The 20,355-nt window shown below is 42.7% G+C and overlaps 1 protein-coding gene across 1 annotated transcript in view; it reads right to left on the bottom strand.

Annotated features, from left to right (window-relative positions):
- Positions 1-6,778: 6,778 nt before the first annotated feature.
- Positions 6,779-20,355, bottom strand: part of CABLES1 (Cdk5 and Abl enzyme substrate 1) — a 73,464-nt gene continuing 59,887 nt past the window's right edge. Inside the window, exons 7-10 of the mRNA XM_030444677.1 lie at positions 19,876-19,979; positions 10,027-10,133; positions 8,886-9,093; positions 6,779-7,317 (exon numbers count right to left, since the gene is read on the bottom strand). Coding sequence (XP_030300537.1) covers positions 7,177-7,317; positions 8,886-9,093; positions 10,027-10,133; positions 19,876-19,979 — 560 coding nt within the window. The 3' untranslated portion in view covers positions 6,779-7,176. The remainder of the gene's footprint in view (positions 7,318-8,885; positions 9,094-10,026; positions 10,134-19,875; positions 19,980-20,355) is intronic.

The following is a 20,355-nucleotide window of genomic DNA, read 5'->3' as shown; positions in this document are numbered from 1 at the left end:
AAAAGAAAGCCAAAACACAGAGATGAGAACCAGGCCCACAGTGCTAATACCCTTCCCAATTAAAAAAGACTGCACATGGCAGTTTAATCAAGAGGAACCGATGGCCTTGCAGGCTGTGCTCTCACCCACAGGTGAAGGATGATGTGCAGGATGACACAAGGAATGTGTCTGGAGTCCAGGTCCAGGTTAGAGGTGTTCACACGTGTTGTTCTGCAGGGACATCCAGCTGGCAAGTGGGGAGGGACTGGGGAAACAGCCCAGTCTAGACTGTTCATCCAGCTTGGATGGTAACAATTCAGTCATTCTCTGCTCTGGGTGGGATGAGAGCAGCTTAGAAATAAAATCCTTTTATCTGTCTTTTAAAAACTTTACAGCTACTATGTTTCTACATGAGGTTTTTATGTTTTTTTACCAAGAGCAAGAAAAAATACGGTCAGGTTGCTTCAGTTGCCAGCAGAAAATACTGCTAGAAGCCACAGACTCCCATTGTTTTCTGCATATTTATTATTTCGTGGTCTGTTCCTCCCTCCCTCATGCAGCGTGTCAGGCTGTTCAGCTCTGCAGTTCTCCTGAGTCTATTCCTGGTGTGTTATCTCCCACCCCCATCCCCATCCCCATCCCCATCCCCATCCCCATCCCCATCCAGGGTAGTGGTTCAGTCAACACTGTGTTGAGGTGCAGAGGTCTGGGGGTGGCTGTGCTGCTGGCAAGGGAAGGATCAGCCCAGCATTCAGCACCTCTCTTGTGCTTACCTCTGGCTAAGCTGCTTTTTTTTTTTTTTTTTTTTTCTCTCTCTCTCTCTGTGTGTGTGGTTTTATTTTGTGGTTTTGTGGGTTTTCTTAGCATTCTACAAATATGTTGAGATTTGCATCTTCTCTGCTTTCTGTTTTGTGTGTATGTGATGCCTTTTTAAGCATGAGAGAGGGAGAGAGAGCTGAGCCCTGTGCACTCCCAGGTGTTCTTGATATGCATATGAGCAGAAATTAAAGGACCAGAATGGGGACCATTTTGTCTTCTGGTGCAGAGACCAAAAGACAGCAGTTCTGGTGCTGCAACGTGATGCCTTTGCCCAATGTAGCCACGTGGGGCAATGGAAACCACAGGGCTGGCAACAGAGGACAAAGAGATGGCCTGAGATATTCTAGATGTCTCCAAACCTTTCCTTGCTGAACAGGTCCAGCCTCTACAGGTGTTGAAGACAAAAGCTGGTCTAAAGTTCTGTCTGAAAACTGAAAGACAATGCCAAAAGTCTCTCTTCTAAATCAATGAGCTGAATCCATTCCTGGTAAACCAGTCTCTGTGAACACAGATTTAATACTGGCTTGTAGATAAACCAGGCTTTATATTCTTCCCTTCTGCCTTTTCATCCTGTCTCTCCTAGTCAGTGCTCAAAAGTACAAAGCCCTCCAGCTGTTCATAGAGGGAAGCAATGGGGAAGATGAAAATTTGCCCTACATGTGCTGTAAAGAAGAGACAAGTCTAAAGGCTCACTCATGGATGCTGGTGAATGGAACATGAGGGAAGGTCAGGCCTTGTGGCTTGCACAACTTCTTCCTCGATGGACATACCCAAGGCAACACTTCACTGCTCTTGGAAGCTCTTGGAAGATAATTTTCTTGTCTGTTTTCCTCTTAGTATCTTGTCTAACTATATGCCAGGACTCAAGAACATCTGCTGCTACTGAGGACCTCTCCATCCTACAGTTCCCACAGGGGAAAGATTTCCCTTTCAAGTCAGGGGAAATACTGGAGTTCAAGAAGTTATACACCAGTCACTGATATAATTTGACTGCAAACTGGAAGGATTCTTCTGGCTTGAGGAATTAAGTCCTGGAACATCATTTAAACAGAGTAGCAGAGGCAAGGCCCCTGGCTGCTTTAAGACAATGCTCAGCAATACTATGGAAAGGGTTGTATGATAGGCTAGAGAAATGCATAGAAAAGGTAAATTAACTTCTGGTAGCAGCAATATTTAGCTCTTGCCAACAGATGGAAATTTTGTTGCTCAAGTCAGTAATGTCTTGGTCCTTCCTGCCTTGCTTTTAAGGTATACAGGGCATTTTACCAGGGTGACAGTTCCAGCAGCACACTATTAGCATTACTTCTCCTCACTGTTGGTCCTAGTGTTTGCTGCTGGGGTCTGGGCAAAGTTGGGGTTTTTTTTTTTTTGGTTGTTTATAGTGATTGAAAAGCTCTCCTCTGAGCTTGCCTGGACCAGCAGACTTCAGGCAGTCACTTGGCTGTTATGGGCTCACAGTGAAGTTGTTGGGAAGGAACAAGGTTTAGGATTTCAGAAAAGCCTTTTTTCCTTGTGTGCAGCTTTCTTTGAAGGGATGCCTATTTTTTTTTTCCACTCTTCACTAAGAAGTTTACAATGCAAGATGAACAAAGTTTGAATCTGCTCCCCACACTCATTCTCCCCTACCCCAAAGATGCAACCTAGGACAGACTTCAGTCTCAACCACCAATGTTGGGATTGTTGCTGTGATTGCTCAGTCTGTCACCTCTCTAAACTACTTTTACCTTTAAAGTTCATGTGGTCTGTTGCCAAAATCCTTTAGCATTGTGGGAAGGTGTTACTGTTTCCTAGCAAACTGCTCCTCACTGCTTTCAAGGAAAGCTTATGCTGTAGGCTCCCTATTTTAGAAGGCTGGAGCAGTTAGCTGAAGTTGTAGCATTTAAAGATGTTCCAGACTATCTCAAAGTCTGTAGTTGCCCATTTAGTGAGTAGTTTTGGGAAATGGTAAATAAAACTTTTCTGTGTAATTTCTATGTTCAGGAATCTGTGTAAATACAACTGTTGTTCATATTGCCACCAAAATGATTTACAGCTGAAGGTCTCTAGAGAACCCAGACAGTGCCGGGGGGAGGTAGGGAGCCAAACCTGTTGCTTAACTTTATTAATGTGGAATGAGAATGAACAATAAATGGATGTTGTTTGGTGAGGCCACCTAGCTAGGTATGGGATTTAGGGGCTGTCCTAAGTGGAACAAAAAATAACTTGAATGGCAATAGGTGGCGTGTAATTGCATGTGTGTGTGCATCAGTGTCCAAAACCAAATTTGCAACCTCCCAGGTGAAACCAGCTGCTTGTGAACAACAACTGGCATGGGGGCCAGGTGGAAATTTTACTGCTACCTGGACTGAAGTGGCCTATCCTCAGTTCAAGAAGGACAGGGAAGTGCTTGAAAGAGTCCAGCGCAGAGCTACTAAGATGATTAAGGGAGTGGAACATCTCCCTTATGAGGAAAGGCTGAGGGAGCTGGGTCTCTTTAGTTTGGAGAAAAGGAGACTGAGGGGTGACCTCATCAATGTTTTCAAATATGTAAGGGGTGAGTGTCAGGGAGATGGAGTTAGGCTCTTCTCAGTGGTGACCAGTGATAGGACAAGGGGTAATGGGTGTAAATTGGAGCATAGGAGGTTCAAGTTGAATATTCGAAAAAATTTTTTTACTGTAAGGGTGACAGAGCCCTGGAACAGGCTGCCCAGGGGGGGTCGTGGAGTCTCCTTCACTGGAGACATTCAAAACCCGCCTGGACACGTTCCTGCATGATGTACTCTAGGTGGCCCTGCTCTGGCAGGGGGGGTTGGACTAGATGATCTTTCGAGGTCCCTTCCAACCCCTAGGATTCTGTGATTCTGTGATTCTGTGATCCTGAATTCTCCAGTGAACAAGGGACTGTGAGGCATAAGCAATGCTGAGAAGCCCACTTGTGCCTTACCTTTATGCACACCAATGGTTTGCACTGGGAAAACTAGGGCCTGAAAGCTCCAGGAGGAGGAGCGGATGCTCAAAAGGAAGGCTTGAAAAAAAAAACCTAAAGCAAACCTAAAACAATGGTCTGGAAAGAAGAAGATTAAGATCTTGGCTGAAGAAAAGACCCTGGAAGTGTGGGGAGATGAATGTTAGGAGATGGCAGGGACCCTGAGCCAGTCACATTATTGATTTATTAATAAGCAGCTTTACGCCCCAGAGGAAGGCAAAACCAATACCATTTGACACATATAGATGATAAAAAACAATTTTACATACTGTGACTGGTGGAAAAGAGTCTGGGTTTAAACATTTTTTTAAAACTTTTATTTATTTTTTTTAGAAAAGGAATAAACTCTGCATGGTAGAGTGTATGGTATATATTTCAAAGCAGAACAAATGATACAGAATGGATTATTTTCCCAAACTATTTAAAGTTGAACCTAAAATCATTTGTAAATCAACACTCATTACCATGTAAGACAAAGGCAAACAATCAACATTTTTTTTTCTTGTTTGGTACAGATTTCCTCTACTTCAGCCTGAATTTTCCCAGGGTTGGGGAGAATAGGAGGGCAAATTCTGCCCATTGTCCTTACCATAATTGTACTGACCAAGCTTTGTGCTCTGAGATCTAGCATCATATGGCTTTATAAATGTTCCTAATTGAACAGTGCAACATCATCACCATCTTAAGTGTTTATTTGACATTCAACATGTAACTGAACATAATTCCAAAACCCTTTCCCGCCCCCAAAACCAACAAGAACAACAACGAAAAGCAGAAAGTCTCCAGCAATCAGATTTCATCCCAGAAATCTGTGTAAACTGTAGATCAGGGCTGGGTAGCAGCACAGAAGACAAAAGACGTGACAGCATGATTCAACAGCGTCTCTGAAGACTACTGTAAGACTGTCATTCTTTAGTCTACATCTTGCAATCATAATTTGCTTTTTCCCTGCAATGCTATAAAGCAACTTGAAAACAAATTAAAAAAATAAAATAAAATCAAGACTCAAAAGCAAAAGGTAAGAAGCCTTTACAGAAAGGTAAAGCTTCTGCTTAGCCTTGACTGGTTGCTATTAGAAACAGATTTCTGCAATTCGAAGCAAATCTTGAACATATATACATGATGTTGGTGGGAAGGGATGCAGCCAAGGATGGAAGCCCTCCTAGCAGACCCACAGACCATTCTGGCTTGTAGGTCACCACTACCCTGCCTGCTCAAGCTAAGTAAACCATCAGGGCAACCGTAGGCGTTAGGCGTGCTCCAGGCTCTTGGCTCCTCTGTTCCCGGGTTGCACTGGGACTGGGAGGAAGAGGAGGAGGAGGAGGGGACAGGAATGCCAGTGAGGGCTCCCACTCCCCTTGCTCCACAGCCAGCTGAGTGACATGTGGGTTGCAGTGACGTGGGGCATAGCACTGGGGAGGCAAGTGCTCGCTTTTCTCTTTACCCCCTCCTCCCCAGTCCTGTTGGAATGTATCTATTTGAGTAATTAGATAAGTATTAATAATAACTGTAAGCTAGCATAGTCACCCCTCCCCCCTTAAAAATGGAGGGAGAGCAACAACATCAAGCAAATTCCCATTTGTCCTGACACGTGTAACCTTTCCAGACCCTACAGAGCAATCATATGCAGGCATTTTTCAGACTAGAATTTAAAGGAGTCAAAGCAGGTAAAGAAAGTGGATGTTTCCTGGCCTAACTGAAGGAAATAAAAAAAAAACCTGATTAAAGTTTAGAGCAAAAGAAAGTAAGCATTAGTGTGTTTACATCCTCCGGTATGTCCCACTTCTATACGTTCTGCTCACAAGCCCTTTCCATACTCTGAGCAAGCACTCCCAAACTTAAGAGAGGTAAGGCTTCAGCTAAAAATCTCACACTTGAGATTTTTATGGTGTGGGTTTTGTTTTTTTTTAATTAAAAACCATAAATGTAAGCATTTGACTTTACTGGATCCGTGTGGGGCATGTCAAGGGCAAGGCTTATGAAGTGAACCAGCACAGGAGAAGGTTGGACAAGGGTGTAATCCCACAGGATGACAGCAAGTGAACAATGTCCATAAGCACAGCACTAGCTTAGTGTGTATTTAGCATCAGGGAGCTCAGATGAAACCCTTCAGGTTTCTGGGTGTCTAGTCAGAACCAGGGAAACTGCAAGAAATTTGCTGTAAAACTCCAGTGCTGAACCATCTAAAGGAACTGGACCTTTAACTTCAATGGGTGCTGATTTTAGGGTTTGCACAGTCAATTCTAGTTAAAAACCAAAAGCTTTAACAATAGCTGATGCCCCTGCTGTTGGAGCTTTAAGACACCTGATATACTGCTGAGCCCTACTCTTTTTTACTCTTTTTTTTTTTTTTTTTTTTTTTTTAAATTTTAATAAAACACTGTTTTAAGATACAGCACAATAAATGTGCTTATTACGCACTCTAACATAGAGCACAGAAATACAACACTACAGAGTGCAAGTCTAACCATCTCCACAGTGGGAAAAGTGCGAAGGTTAAAAATATGCATGTGGCTTAACACAAGATATTTTTAAAAAACATGACATGGAAATCATACCAATGCTTTCATCTTTATCACAAACATGACTGAAAACTTAAGGTCAGTTGCTGATCCTTCTCTTGGAGTAGTAGTAGTAGTAGTAGTAGTGTAATCCTTTCAAAGGTACAATGTTGGGAAAGATCAGAGAATAAAAAAGCCAAGTGTCCCCAAATGATCCCATTTACCACTTTTCCAGTAGTTATGTTTTTTCAAGAAGTAAACACGTAAGGTCACCTTGATCTTTGCCATCAGTAATTGATACACTCAGAAACAGCTAAGCCAACCACCTGGACTGAGATCAGTTCGGCGTCGCACACGCGCACACACACGGATACACACACAAACACCCCACAGGAAAAAGTGCACTTTCAATTGCTGATACAAAAATAGATTGGCACATTCTTTTTGACACAGTGAAGATAATCCTCTTTAAAAGCTTTTTCACAACGGGTACGAAGTCCACTGGGAAGTTGCAGCAGGTCTGTAGAAAAAGCGCTATGAGAATGCACTCACGTGGGCTTCCAGGGTTTGTGTGACGGGTCAGAGGGGTGGCTGTGGAGGCTGCCCTTCTACTTTTTGCCTACTTTTAAAGCTGTAGTCCCCACAGACAGGGTCAATCACCACCCCATTTCAGCTAACTATTTACCAACAGCTCAGTCTCCACCTGTAGTGAGAAAGTAACAACAGGTAAATCTGTCAGAGCTGAGAGTCTCACGTCGACGCAGTGTTTCCTGTATGTTGCCAGAAAAAAAATGGTCTCGGGGTGAGAGTGAAGAGTTAGGAGTCTTGATTTTGCATTTTCCAGTAGTAACTGCAGCTCAGGAGAGCCAAGAGGGAACAGTCGGGAGCCCCTTCCCCAGAGGGCAGCCAGTGCTAGGAGTTCTGCACCAAGCGTCTGTAGTGTGGCATCACTTCATGCTCAGGAAGGTGGAGAGCAAACTCCAAGGCCACCAGCACCGGGAACTCGAAGGCGATCAGCTCCCGCCTGTTCAGACGGAACTTCTCTTCCAGTTTCTGCAATGACAGACAAGGAAAAAAAAATAGTTAGAAGTCCCTTTGAGCGAGGCTTTAAGTTCGTAGTGCTTTCTTTCTGTGATTCTCATAGGTGACATTATTCAAAACACACTTGCTGCTGTCATTAAACCTCTGCCCTGCTAGACCTGCATGGCACTCGCTTTAGAAAATGAGACCAGGATGAAGTGGATGTACTGACTCCTTACTGTGAAGGTGAACATAAAAAGCCCAGCCAGCCATGCTATTTCTGACATGTTTGTCATTTCACTCCTTCTGTCTCCAGCAGATAGGTTTTCTAATGATCATAGTGATGACCACTGCAGGAAGAGGAAGCTCCTGCCTTCATGCAAACATCAGAATCACTCGTGTTATGGAAAACATGCATCTCATAACTGCTCACAAATTTCCTCACAAAAGTTCCTCACAAAATCACTGATTTTCCTTTCAGTATCAGACTGTTACAACACCCTATTAGGGAAATTATTTCTGCTACAATTAGGGATATTTGATCTGAATACCTCAGAGGCAGAAGGTGTCATCTGCAAAAACTGTAAGGGCAGTGAGTAACAGAAGCTACTATCCTCAAAAGGCATGAGATGGGTTTCATAGCTGGCTTTTCGCTGTAATGTACTAAATCTCCCATCTGCTCTGCTGTTTTCACTGGATTTGGATGCTACAAGTAGGCAAACAGCTGTTCAGGACTATTTCCCCTACCCCTCCCACCTTCCCTGTTCTCTTCTTATAATCTTCCTGGCTTGCTATTTCTCTGCCTACCGGGTCTACAGAAAAGCTCAATGTGATTTTTTTTTTTTTCCCCTCATTATTCAGAGGGCTTTCTAACAAACTGACCATCAGCCTAGATCTGTGACTGTGGCACAAGGGCATGAGTCCAGGTCTGTCCCCCAGCCAGGTTTCCACATCTCACAAACTTGAATGAATTGGTTACAAGCAAGTACCCAGCTACCTGCTTTAACTTTCTGTAGTGTTAAATCAGACTGGTATCTCAGTGATTGTAAATGGATTACGGAACAACACTCAGATTTTACACTGTTAACTCCTTCATATAGAGAAAACACTGTTAGCTGTTTCATATGGAGTGGGCAGAAGACCAAACATCTTCCTCTATTAAAAAAAAAAAATAGGGTGAGGTGTTGAGGTATTCTAATGGGAACAGTTCTTGAGGTTTTCATGCCCAAAAGCTTAATTTAATGTCAGAAATTTTAATTTGGTAGCCTATTAGACTCTGTCTGAAATTAGTATCTGCATTTACCTCTCAAAGGAGAGTCCTTATTGACCCTTTCAAAAAGAGAATTAAAAGCCAAATGAATATTCTGAAGGTTAACTTCTGACTGGTATTGATAGAACAGTGGTCAGATAGCATTCAGACTCATAGTATCTGACACCAGGATCTTAAAACACATTCATTCCCATGCCTCTGTACTGCTTCCACATAGATGAATAACAAAAAAGGGTATTTAGATGGCTGTACAGCTGGAAACCCAGAGGAGAGCAGGCTTGCACCCGGGCACTTCATGCAGAAGGAACACTGGAAACCTATGGATACATACATCTATAAGATGCTTGACTTCATGTTTTCTGAGGTCACTGCCAATTTTGGCTGCTAAAAGGACACAGGCTCCAGCACAAAGCTTTCTGTTCTGCTTGTTCAGCTTCCCCTTGAGAGCGAGCTTCTCAAAGTAGACAAAGGCCATTGCCACTGTGGGCTCTTCAAAACCACATTCTTCTTGAGCAAGCTTGCGCATTTCTCTCTTCAAGCTGAGTAAAGAGATCAGACAAGTATGCTGTGAACTGCATTCTAAAGCATTCCTCACTTTACCCTAAGAGTCACCCTTTCAGAGGTTCTTGCTTAGTCAAATGGAGGGGGAAAGGGAAATGTAACCTACTGAGAAGGTATCTTAATGCTCTGTTTTGGATGCATTTCATGGCACATTTTGACCTCACCCTTCCCCCTCAATGCCCCCAGTAGACAGTTATGTCAGACTACAAAAGCAACTGAAAAGCTTTGGCATTTTTAGTAACAGTATTTCATCAGAGGTCTTAAGCTGCATGCAATTTATTTAGTAAGAACAGCTCGATTGCTTGTGCTCTGTAGACAGCTTTGCTGCTGGGTTATGGTTGGTCAAATCCAAACCAACAGCCTTTCCACGTACTGCAGCATTGTTTGGTTACAGAGCAACAAAACTCAGTATCCTGCTGGCCCCTTCAGTCAACTGAAATTCTCATAACTTCAGTGAAGCAATATGTCTAGCCTGCTACACTGGAAACAGTGACGAAACACTATGACTTTGATGTGAAGCTGACTACTTGCTTTGCTTCTGGCCATGCTGTCAGGGCAGGGCACAAAAGTCAGGGTTTCTCTTTCCTCAGTCTCCTTTTAAGCTAAGTGCCACCAGCTTAGAGACTGCTCTGTTACTTTTCTGGATATTTTGGTATAGTGCATGCCCAATTCGCATCCTTATCCCATTAGATGCTGAGTTCGACACCTGAGTGGTGAGTGTTTGTACATTCCCCTACCTTGTTTACTCACTCCACTGATCAAAGCAATCATCTGACTTATTCTGCACCTCTGCTGGTCACTGCTCTGGCAAGATCCATCAGTGCAGTGCTTCCCCTCATGCACAGCAGCAACTCATCTGAAATGTGAGACAGCTGCATCACCTTGCAGCCTTGACAAACTTTGCAACCTACCTCCTTATTTTACTGAGGGTTAACTTGATGTGAGGGAACTTCTCCTTGAAGGTCTCATTCATGTCTTTCTTGAGATCTGATGGCTTCACGTAGTCTATGACTGTTGTCTGTAACACATGGTCAAGAGAAAATTTCTCTTTTATTTTGTAACAAATGAGATATCACAGTTCCCAAAAGCAAGAAACAGTACCCAAGTGCCACTCAGTTCCAGTGCTTCCAATAGAGGAGAAAATTAAGTGTGAGTTAAGGCAACAATTTGTTAGTGACTGCTCCATCAGAACAAGTGATCTGAAATCTGAGAAGACTGTTCAGCACAAGCCCCCAAAAACACATACCTTGAGGAATCCTCCAACTATCACTAAGACTGAGTTTAAGCTAAATGTGGGTGGATAAAACCTAGCTAAGAAGTCTTGGTAAACCAAAAAAAGTCATCGCAATGACTGGTTTGATGAACAGATTTTGTGTGCATATCTCCATGCAGTTCTGAAACATACTGAGTTTCTCTCAAAATGATTCTTCAATGGAACTGGTGGTACAAATTTCTGACTGCCACAGCATACATTTGTGATAAAATAGGTAATTAGCCTACATGGCAGGTCATTCAGTCATGTGCAAGTAATATTGTTATAAGCTAGGCAGTTGTACACAAAAAAATATTGAGTTAGGGCAACAAAGTAAAGTCTATTTCCTTTGCATCAAGCTTGCTATTCCTTTTTGTCATAACCTCAAGAATTTCCTTAAGTAGGAGAGGGTCCTCTCAGCTAGTACTACCAGTGTCAGAGCTCACACCTATGGATGTGCAGTGTCTCCCTCATTCCTTCAGTCTCCATTCAGGAAGCATTTTACCCAAATCCTCCATCACCATTCAGGTGGGCAAAATATATCACCTGAACCAACCTTTGTTAACCAACCTTTATTTTGGGAATGTGCCAAATCTCTTCCTGGCTTTGGCTGTTCTGCCCTTTGGACAGAAGAAGAGAAGAGCCCCACCTTGGGTTGCAAGGGGACAACTTGGTCCCCAGGACAGCTTCAAGCATGGGCAGTGGGAGAGAAGCAGTCTGCAGGAGCAGTGCATTCTCCTTCCAGTAAAATAACTTCTAACTCCCTTCTGATCTGTGTTTATGGTTAGCCTGTATTATGGCAAAGGACTGTTAAAGCTGGACAACAAGAGGTGGAAATAGGCATGCAAAACACACTGCTACATGTTGTGTCTATATAGAAGATGGAGCCTCGCTGTATTATATCCTCACAGGAATCAGCGAAAAAAACAGGCTGTGTATGCTTGGGAGTTTTTTATTCATTAATAAAACAGTACATGGAAAGGCTCAGGGAAAAGAGAGCATAATAGCTCTGGAGAGCAATCAGACAACAACTGTTATTTGATGTTCCTGTCTAGATCCAAAATGAGCATGAAGGGCAGTGAGACACATGTAACTTTTCCTGCACTTTATTTAGAAGCTACAGTACAGAAAGAATGGATAACTGTAAGAATTTATAAGAAAGCAGAGCATGTGTTTTCCTGAATAGTGCACAGCAGTACTGAGGGAAAAATCCTGAAACAGAGAGGAAGAAAACCAAACTTCTTTTGCTATCGGGTGTTGTTAGGTCAAACACATTTTAAAATGTGGGCCATTCTGCTATCTGATTTGCAGTGTGAGAAGCATTACCTGTCCAGATAAATTGCTCCCCTACATCCTGGCAGGTAATTCTACTATGCATATCACACCCAGCAGCTGTCTGCTATTTTCTAATGCTTGCAGGCCCGCTCCAATGCAGTTACATGTTAGGCAGCAGTCAGTTTGCTGAATAAAGGGGCAATTTCTTGAGGAAATTCAGCCCTGTTACAGAAAGCTGCCAGTTTTGAGGGAACCTTCTTCAGTCATCCCTGTTGCCCTGCAGGAGTGTGGAAGAGCTGGAGTGCAGCCCCAGGCAGACCCTGCAATGTCACCAAGCCTGACACAGCAGCTGGATGCTGAGGCAGGCCACATGCTGCCATGCCTGAATAGAAAGAAGAGAGGAAAAGAAAGGCAGGAGAAGCCTTCCCCTAAGTGGGGCTGGAGGGAAAGGCTTTAACTGAATGTGTGGGTTTGCCTTCTTTTCATTTTGCTGAGCTCAGGAGGAGACGTGCAAGCATCTGTGAGGCCATGGATTTAGGACCTTACCAACTCCTCCTCTCCTTTCTTTCCTGGGACATTGCTGCCTGCCTGCCTCATCCTTACTCTCCTTGTCAGAGGATCATCAGCAAATTGGGAGCTTCAGACACAAAGATACGTTGGGAGTTTCATGTGTTATTAAGAGGGTTCCTCTTAGTGCTGCCAAACGAGGATGATTAAAACAAGACACATAACATAATTTAGAGCAGTGCCACCTGCTACTCAAAGTACAGAAGCATCGGTCCATGTCACTTACAGTCAAGAGACACTGAGCACATAGAGGCTACACACTATTAAATCCAAAGATTGTTTTAGTTAATACCAGCATTTTTTGGTTGTCTTGGGCAATCCTAGAAAGAATAGGCTCGGTGCTACTGTGCAAAGCTACATGACACCTTATTTCATGCTTCACTGAAAACCTAACTCCCCATTGTTTGTTCTCCATTACCACAGAGCTCCTTGGTTCTATCTTAATTATCTCCCTCAAAGTGATCACAGTTTTTTTCTGGCAGACTTGCTTTTGCACCTCTCTAGGTAATCATCTTCCCTTGCACAGAGGAGGACACAATCAAGTACAACCCTTTGCCAGCACTACAGAAACCACTTTGCTGCAGAGAAGGCATGGCAGCCAAAGAGGGTCCAAGCATCCTCCAGACTCAGCTGTGTAGAAATTATGCCAGACAGCATAAGTTTCAGGTGTTTTCACCTCCAACAAGGTAGTGTTGACAGGACCCCATCTCTTGTGACAACTGCTTGGAGGAGGAGGGAGCCCCAGGCTGTGCAACACAGCAACACCAGAGCACCAGTCCCCAGGGCTGCACCTCTCCCCATGACCACTCTGCAGGCACCATCTGTTTTACCTGGGACTCCTCCAACCCCCAGGAGGTTTGCCAGAATTCAGCTAAATTCTTTTTAGAAGGAGAAAAGCTTTTTTTTTTTTTTTTTTTTTTTTTTAAAACTTTATTTAGAGTGAAGCATTTAGAGGCTTAAAGAGTCAGCAGACAGCTTAAAACTGAAAATGGTGAGGAGGTACAGCTATTTTTAAACAGAGATTTGTCAGTTTTCTCCTGTTGATAAGAATCTCCCCTCTCCCCAACTCCAAATGCTGTTGCTTCCTGAGAGACAACAGTCTCTATGATATAAATCACAATAATGAAATACAGATGAAAGCTGGTGTGTGCTGGTTTTGATTCATGTAACAGGGTAACAGCAGCATGTTTGAACACACTGGCTTTAAGGCAGCTGTCTCATCTTGTCAGTGCCATGCTGGAGAGCTCAGTGAACTGCCCTTATTCTCAAGAAAAGGAATTGTGCAACTTTTTTCTTTTTTCCCTCTAGCTGCTGCAGAAGCCCAACTTTGTCTAAGTAGTGGATGCTATTTGCCTGGCTGGTGGCTATAGAGATGTAAGCATGTAGGAACCTGTCCATCAGAGAAACAGGTGACAAAAAAACCCCAGAAAGTTGACAGGTAATTTAAAAGCAATGATGAGTTAGTGTCTTTTGAGTGATCAGACCAGTTACCCCATTTAACTGTTCCTGACCAGGTACCCAAGCACCCCTCTCAGTGTCGTGCTGTGGCTGTGGCACAGCACCCATGAGGCTATATAGGAATCCTAGTCCTCAAACCTCATTCTGCCCAGGGCATCTCCTACACCCCACAAAACAGCTCAGCACTGAGCATCAAGCCCCTGCCTCTGTCCCTGTCCATGAGGGATGGAGTGGAAGAATCCTCTGCAGTGGCTCAGTGACCCATAGGAATCATCAGGGATCTTATATGGTGGGACCTGACCTAATGCTGTCCTTCACTGCCTGTTCTCTGCTCAGTATTTACACTCCTCTTCTGTTTTAGGCCATTTCATTGCACTCAAGTTGCCCATGAGTCCCAAATGAAGCTGCTATATTGAGGAGAAGACATGACTGTAAATGGTGTGGATTTTTGTCTGTCTGGAACAATTATGGTATTGCCCATATAGAAGCACCATTCAACACTGATCCCCAAAACTTTGCAAAGGGTTTGCAAATATTTCTGTAAAAGAAGCATAGAATTTTTCTAAGCACACATTCTTACTTAGACATAATGCTTTTTCTTTTTTTTTTTGTAGTTTTATTTAAAGTAAAGCATCCAGAGGCTTAAGAGTCTGCACTCCTAGAGCTATCAGACACATGAGCAAAGCACTGGGAACTACCAAATTGTCTCTTTCATACTCTAATCTCAAATGTTTGTAACTTCTGTCATCCAGAAACGTCTGTCTTGTTTCTCACAGCTTATTTGCACAAAACATTTCACTTCAGTATTCAGCAGAACTCTTTCAGGAGTGAGCTCCATTCACATTCTCTGTATACAAATCTGTATGTGTATATTTTAGTTCGGCGATGGAAGCTGCACAAGACAAATAAAAGCCTTGATATATGGTAGCTGACAGATGCCTGGACAATGTGATGAATGCTTTGGTCAAAGCCTGGGTTCTGCACACTTTTTGCATGGCTGGCAGTTTTGAACTTGAAGGTTAGCTTGTGTGTTACATGTGTTTTCAAGCAGCTGCTTTCTCATAGGAAAGCTGTGTATATAGTTTCATAAATATGAGAGGAGGGAGGATGCCTGAAATGGTTGGAAAGACTGGCAAGATGAAATATTGTTGAAAACAAATCCTGTTTTGGTACACTACCAGTAAAAGATGTTTTAGCTTTGTATGCCTCTATCTCCTGCCTAAGAAGAAAATCAGAATAAAATAGGTGAAGAAAACAAAAGATTTATAGTAGACTCTCTTCACCTGTGGTTATTATGTACCCCTGACAAATCTACTTCACAGAGAGCAGACAGAAGACTGATGCCCTTAGCAAACTTTTGCTAGGTCATTGGCAACTTCTCAACCACAGAACAAATGGAAAGAAACAAATGACAATGCACTTTCTGGACACCTTAATGCATGCCATAGGTGACCAGCTAAGTAGCTATAAACTGTCAGTAAACTAATTCCTATACTTATGGCTGAAAATGCATTTGTATCAGAAATCTTGATAGTGTGGAGGCTTAAAATGGTGATGGAAAATGGAAGTGATTCCTTATTTATAAGAAGTAGGTTAAAAAGGAAAAGGAAGACTAAAAGAAGATGTTTCTGTTGTTAAAAATAAATTAACATTCAAAGATGTTGAAAGGAAAGATTTTTAATTTCACAATACAAATAATCTCAAAACTCTCTCTTTGAATTAAAGTACATGGAATAGCACCAGTTTATTTTACGTGGTTAACACAGTGGAATAATGATGAATTTATACAGTGCTTCACTGTTACAAAATAACTGCTTATTTGAGTCTTAGCCAAAGGTAGCATCAAATGCATAGATCACAGGGTTTAAACATGAATATGTATCACCTCTGTGATCCTCTGCTGCCTGAGACTTTGAGGTACAAGGTTGCACCTGATAAAAAAGCAGATTGGAGATACTTAATTTTCAGCTAGAGAAGAGGCTCAAAGAACAGGGTGATGGCACCAAGGGACATGGGCTGCAGCAGAATACTCCCGACCTTGATGCTCCTTGTGAAAGAGAGAAGGGGGTGGGGTGTGCAAGACTAAATGTGCTATATCATCATGCAGAGCTTTTGTTAGACTACATGGCCAAGGCAGCAAGCAGTTCTATTAAAATCACACTGGAGGACTAATACTTATTAATGCAGCCTGGCTGTGCTCAACACTAGCGCAGTACCTGGCAAACATCGACTGATGTTCAGCCCACTCTAAGGGTACTGCAAACTTCTGCAACATGCTTTTTAAATTTTCTTTTATTAGTGGTGTAGAGATGTCAATTAATTTTGCAAAAATTAAACCAATGAAGTGAAATTGTAGTTAAGTACCTGAATTGATTTCAAAGTATATGCCTTGGGCACTGATGGATGGATATTCAAGGATGTTATTACAGAAGGGTCACTCAAAGTCAAGATGCTAGTGATGAGGGCTTTTCTTCCTTTGCTGCAAGTTCTTGCAGTGCAGAGCAACCAGCTGAAGACATTCCTGCATTTCTGTGTTGCCATCAAAAGCAGGACAGTGGGGGTCAGCTGCCTGTCTGTCTCAAGGTGAGTTTCCACCTTGGGAAGTGCCTTTCTGCTGGCAAGTATGGAAGGAGGCACTGGCAAGTTTGGATGTACCCTGGTCAACATGAGACTCGAGCACAGAAATTACTGCTCTGTCTGGAAGATAAAGTTCCCATTCTAGGGAGATTTAAGAATCTGCAAGAATTCCTGTTTTAGCAGTATCAGCCAGGAAGACATCTGTTAACCATGACATGATGCTTCCCTCCTCCCCCGCCCCCCAGCAAGAAATTCTTCTACCTCTTACTGTTTATATTGTGGTAGAGATTGTAGACTCCTCCACAAAGGGAACACAAAGCAAAATAATTTCTCCTGGCTAGACCAGGATTTAAATATGACTAACACAATTAAGAGAAGCCATAGAATTTCTGCTGGGAAAGTACTGAACTGCTTTTTCAGAATCATCTCCTAACAGGCTGTTTGTGGGTATTACATTTAGAAATGTAACAGGGAAGTATAAACCTGGTCAAGCTAAGAACTTCGCTGTAAAAAAAGACGAAACTGAAAGCACTTTTCCTTCCCCACAGCTATCTGACAGCTGAGGACTTCCAGTTAAAATTTAAAAACCCCTGCAAGTCAGGACTAATTCAGCTCAGTAAAGTTGCAAGACTATAAAATCAACGTCAGTGGAAACTCAGGCTTCACAAAAATGGTAGGGAGCTGCACGTTGCATATGCTTGAGTGCTAATTGCACGTGTTTCAGGGTAAAATCCAAGCAGGACCACACATTTTGCCTGTCCTGTGCCTCAGGATAAAGCCTGCAGTGTTTACTGATGCAGCATTCACACTGAACTCCACAGAGTTTTAGCAGTGGAGAAATCCTGCCCTGCAAAGCAGAAGCCAGGTTCCCAGGAGTAATTTCAGTCCATGCAGCCCTATTCCACAGCCCAGCATCCAGCCTTGCTTGTCCACACTGTTCACATTCCTCCCGCACACCTTCCCCCCATTAATTCCTCTGACACCCATAAGGGGCGGAGGGGAAATACTTACAAGCTTGCAGCTGCCAAAGCATTAATGCTAAATGCTGGCCAAGTAATGAAACTTTAATTACAAGCTGCAGCTCTCCACACACAACAAAATGCTGGGTGCTGACATCAGAGCCTCTCTCAGCTGCTCTGGCACTTGTGAGAGGCAGTAATTACAGCTATATTCTGCTCAGGACCCAGAGACTGGTTTCAATCTGTGTGCAGCAGCTTTACAGCTCTGCGGTCATTTGGCAGAGGTCTGCCAGTGCCACCCTGGCCTTGCAGGGTCAGGAGAAAAACCCACAGGCTTCTTGCTGGCCTCAGAATGCAATTTAACTGCAGCATACACCAGTTTTTATATTTAGTGAAGAAAATGACTTGAAATTACAGCCTGTTATGCTCCTGTTCACACTGATGTGAATGCAGGGATGGGGAATGCCAGCTGAACCTGGAAAGTCAAATATGGATGTGAGGAAAGTCTCCTCCATAGCCAATATGGCCTATATGCATCAGCCTGACGTATGTGCCCTCCTTGCCTCCAAGCTGCAAAATCCTATTTAAGTCACGAGCTCCCAGGACACTCTGACACTACCTTTCCTCCCTTCTCATGTCTGAAAGAAGCACCAGTCCCAGATTTCTCAGCCAAGCCATGAGGAACAACCACCCACTCTTTGGTTTCCTGCTTCAACCAAGGGCAGGCAAAAGCCTTGGACAAGCAAGCTCTTGGCATGTGCTAGTTATTCCCACCAACAAAAGAAACACAGCACTTAATGTCCTCCAGGCCTTTCTTAAGATTAGTGGCTGCCTTCACAGAGGGAGACCTGAGTGCTGCAGACCCTCAGGCAGTGCTAAAGAAGTGACAGCTGGAAGGCAAATTCAGGAAAAAAAAAAAATCCCCCAAATGTAAAATAAGGTGTTTTTCCATACACAGCAGTAATTAACTCCTAAAGAAAATGAGAAAACAGGGAGACTCCTGTCAACCCAGCTATCCTCTAGACAAACAGTAACATTGATTTTAACAATTGCCCTTGAAGCCTATTTTTCATCTTCACAGCACATAATCAGACCTCTGCCTCAGTGGAAATCCCCACTAGGCTCCTTATTGCAATAAAAATACCTCAAAATGTTGTGGTTAACCAGCATATGGAAAAGAAGAGTACTGAACACCCACCCCTGATCCTTGGGGGCCTCGCCTGCAGGATGCTATCCTGGCTGTCCTATTTGGACTTGCCCAACTGTGTCCATCTCAGCACCAAGTTCATAAGGGAATTAAGAACTCAGGTGAGAGTCCTGCAAGACTCAGATTGCCTGGTGCCCATTTGCAGCCTGCATAAGGCTGGAAACACAACCATGACTGCTAAAGATATGTTCACTTTGGATGCCATTTAATGTCTCTCATTTTGAGGGAAGACAGTTTCCTGTCCATGACAATAACCATCTCAAAACCTAACAAGTATTTTCCCTGCTATGAAAGGTTGCCACTTGGTAGGTTGGCAGCCAAAAATGACCTGCCAACCCTGGAAATAAAACTGGCTAAAAGTAAGGAGAGGACATACAGGACTTCCCACTTGAAAATTTGGTACAAACACAGCCTCAGAGCTCGATTAAGCCTTTCTGTGCAACAGGTAGAATGCTCCTGACAGCGAGGAGATAAGTGTCAGTCTACAAGGAACACGTAAAATCCATTTATTTTGAGGAAGGAGCACCAAAGAGCCCTATTATCAAACAGACACCAGGGTGGGGGGCAGAAAAGAACCTTTGATGCCTGCATATTTAAATGCATTAATAGTTTCTTAAATCATATTTCTGTTTCAAGCTAAGAGAAGACCTCAGTGTTTCAAATCCTATTCTATTTTTATATAGGTAAGAGTACTAGTTCACCACTTTGGGAAGAAAAACAAATAAAACCCCCCACTTTCCCCTGAAGCCTGCTACTACTTTGGATGTGTATTTCACCCAGAGCTGTGGTCACATGCATACAACAGCACTGCATCTTGCACCAAAATAGCACACCAAAGTCTACAGATTTGCTGCAAAAGAAGAAAAGGCTATGGAAGTCTCCCACCACAGAAAACATCGAGTTAAAGTACAGTTCAAGGAACAGTTATGTGTCTGTATTGTTACAGGCTTGGATATAGTGAAAAACATGCAGGCTCTGCTTGTAATTGCTGCAATTAAAGGAAGGACTATCCCATGGTGAAATAAATATCTGGGAAACAAAGGCTCCACTAGACACTGAAACACTGTTCTGAGGAGTGAACGATAAGCATCAAAACACAATGCAGCTTCATGACTTCAGAAAAACCCTAGTGGGCATCCTCTTATTTTGTAATGGATGCCAATTAAAGGAAGTATGAATTTTCCTCTGAATGTGAGAGAATGAAAGCATTGTTCAAACAAGCCTTTCATCTAAAGCTTTATGAAATACAGCAGTAATAAAAGAGTTTACTTTTGTAATACCTCCATGAGTTTGTTTTTACATGTCCTGGTAAGTAACTGTCATTTAGAACAAAGCATTCCAAACAGCTGTTATTAGTAGATTAAAAAAAAAAATCTTTTAAAAATACAGCCAAATGTAACCTCAGCCTTCAAAATACTGTTACCAAAATTTATCTGTGTCACACATAATTTTGCATATCACTTACCATATATGAAGGAAATATTAAAACCCGCTTATGTTTGCCACATGGCCATTGGGGATCATCTAAAAGATTTGGGTCATATTCAACAAAGTCTCCCAGGTCACTGCCTATAAAACAATAGTAAATATAATAAAGGGACTCATTACATCAACAAATCTCTGGACTTAATGTAACTGGCAAATGTGTTCACAGATAAAGCACAGGATGATCTTCATGCAAGATTTTTGAAAGAGTCAGAAGACTTCTCTCAATCTTGACATTTCTACTAAAACAATTTGCAAAGATATAGAGGGGACCACATCTTGTGAATTACCTGGCAAATGTGAATTTAGGGCTTAGAGAACTGCAAAATTATATGAAGCTCCACAGTGACTTCTATTCCCAGCAACAGGTTCTGTTTATGCAGATGTTTTGATTTGTTTCATTTAACATGCCAAATTATCTTAAGCATATAGTGCTTTGGCTTATGGTTTGTGCCTGGTT

Source organism: Calypte anna, chromosome 2, assembly GCF_003957555.1.
Source record: "Calypte anna isolate BGI_N300 chromosome 2, bCalAnn1_v1.p, whole genome shotgun sequence".
In the NCBI taxonomy this organism is placed as follows: Eukaryota; Metazoa; Chordata; class Aves; order Apodiformes; family Trochilidae; genus Calypte; species Calypte anna.
The sequence above is the reverse complement of the archived record's forward strand: the minus strand, read 5'-3'. Positions and strand labels throughout refer to the sequence as shown.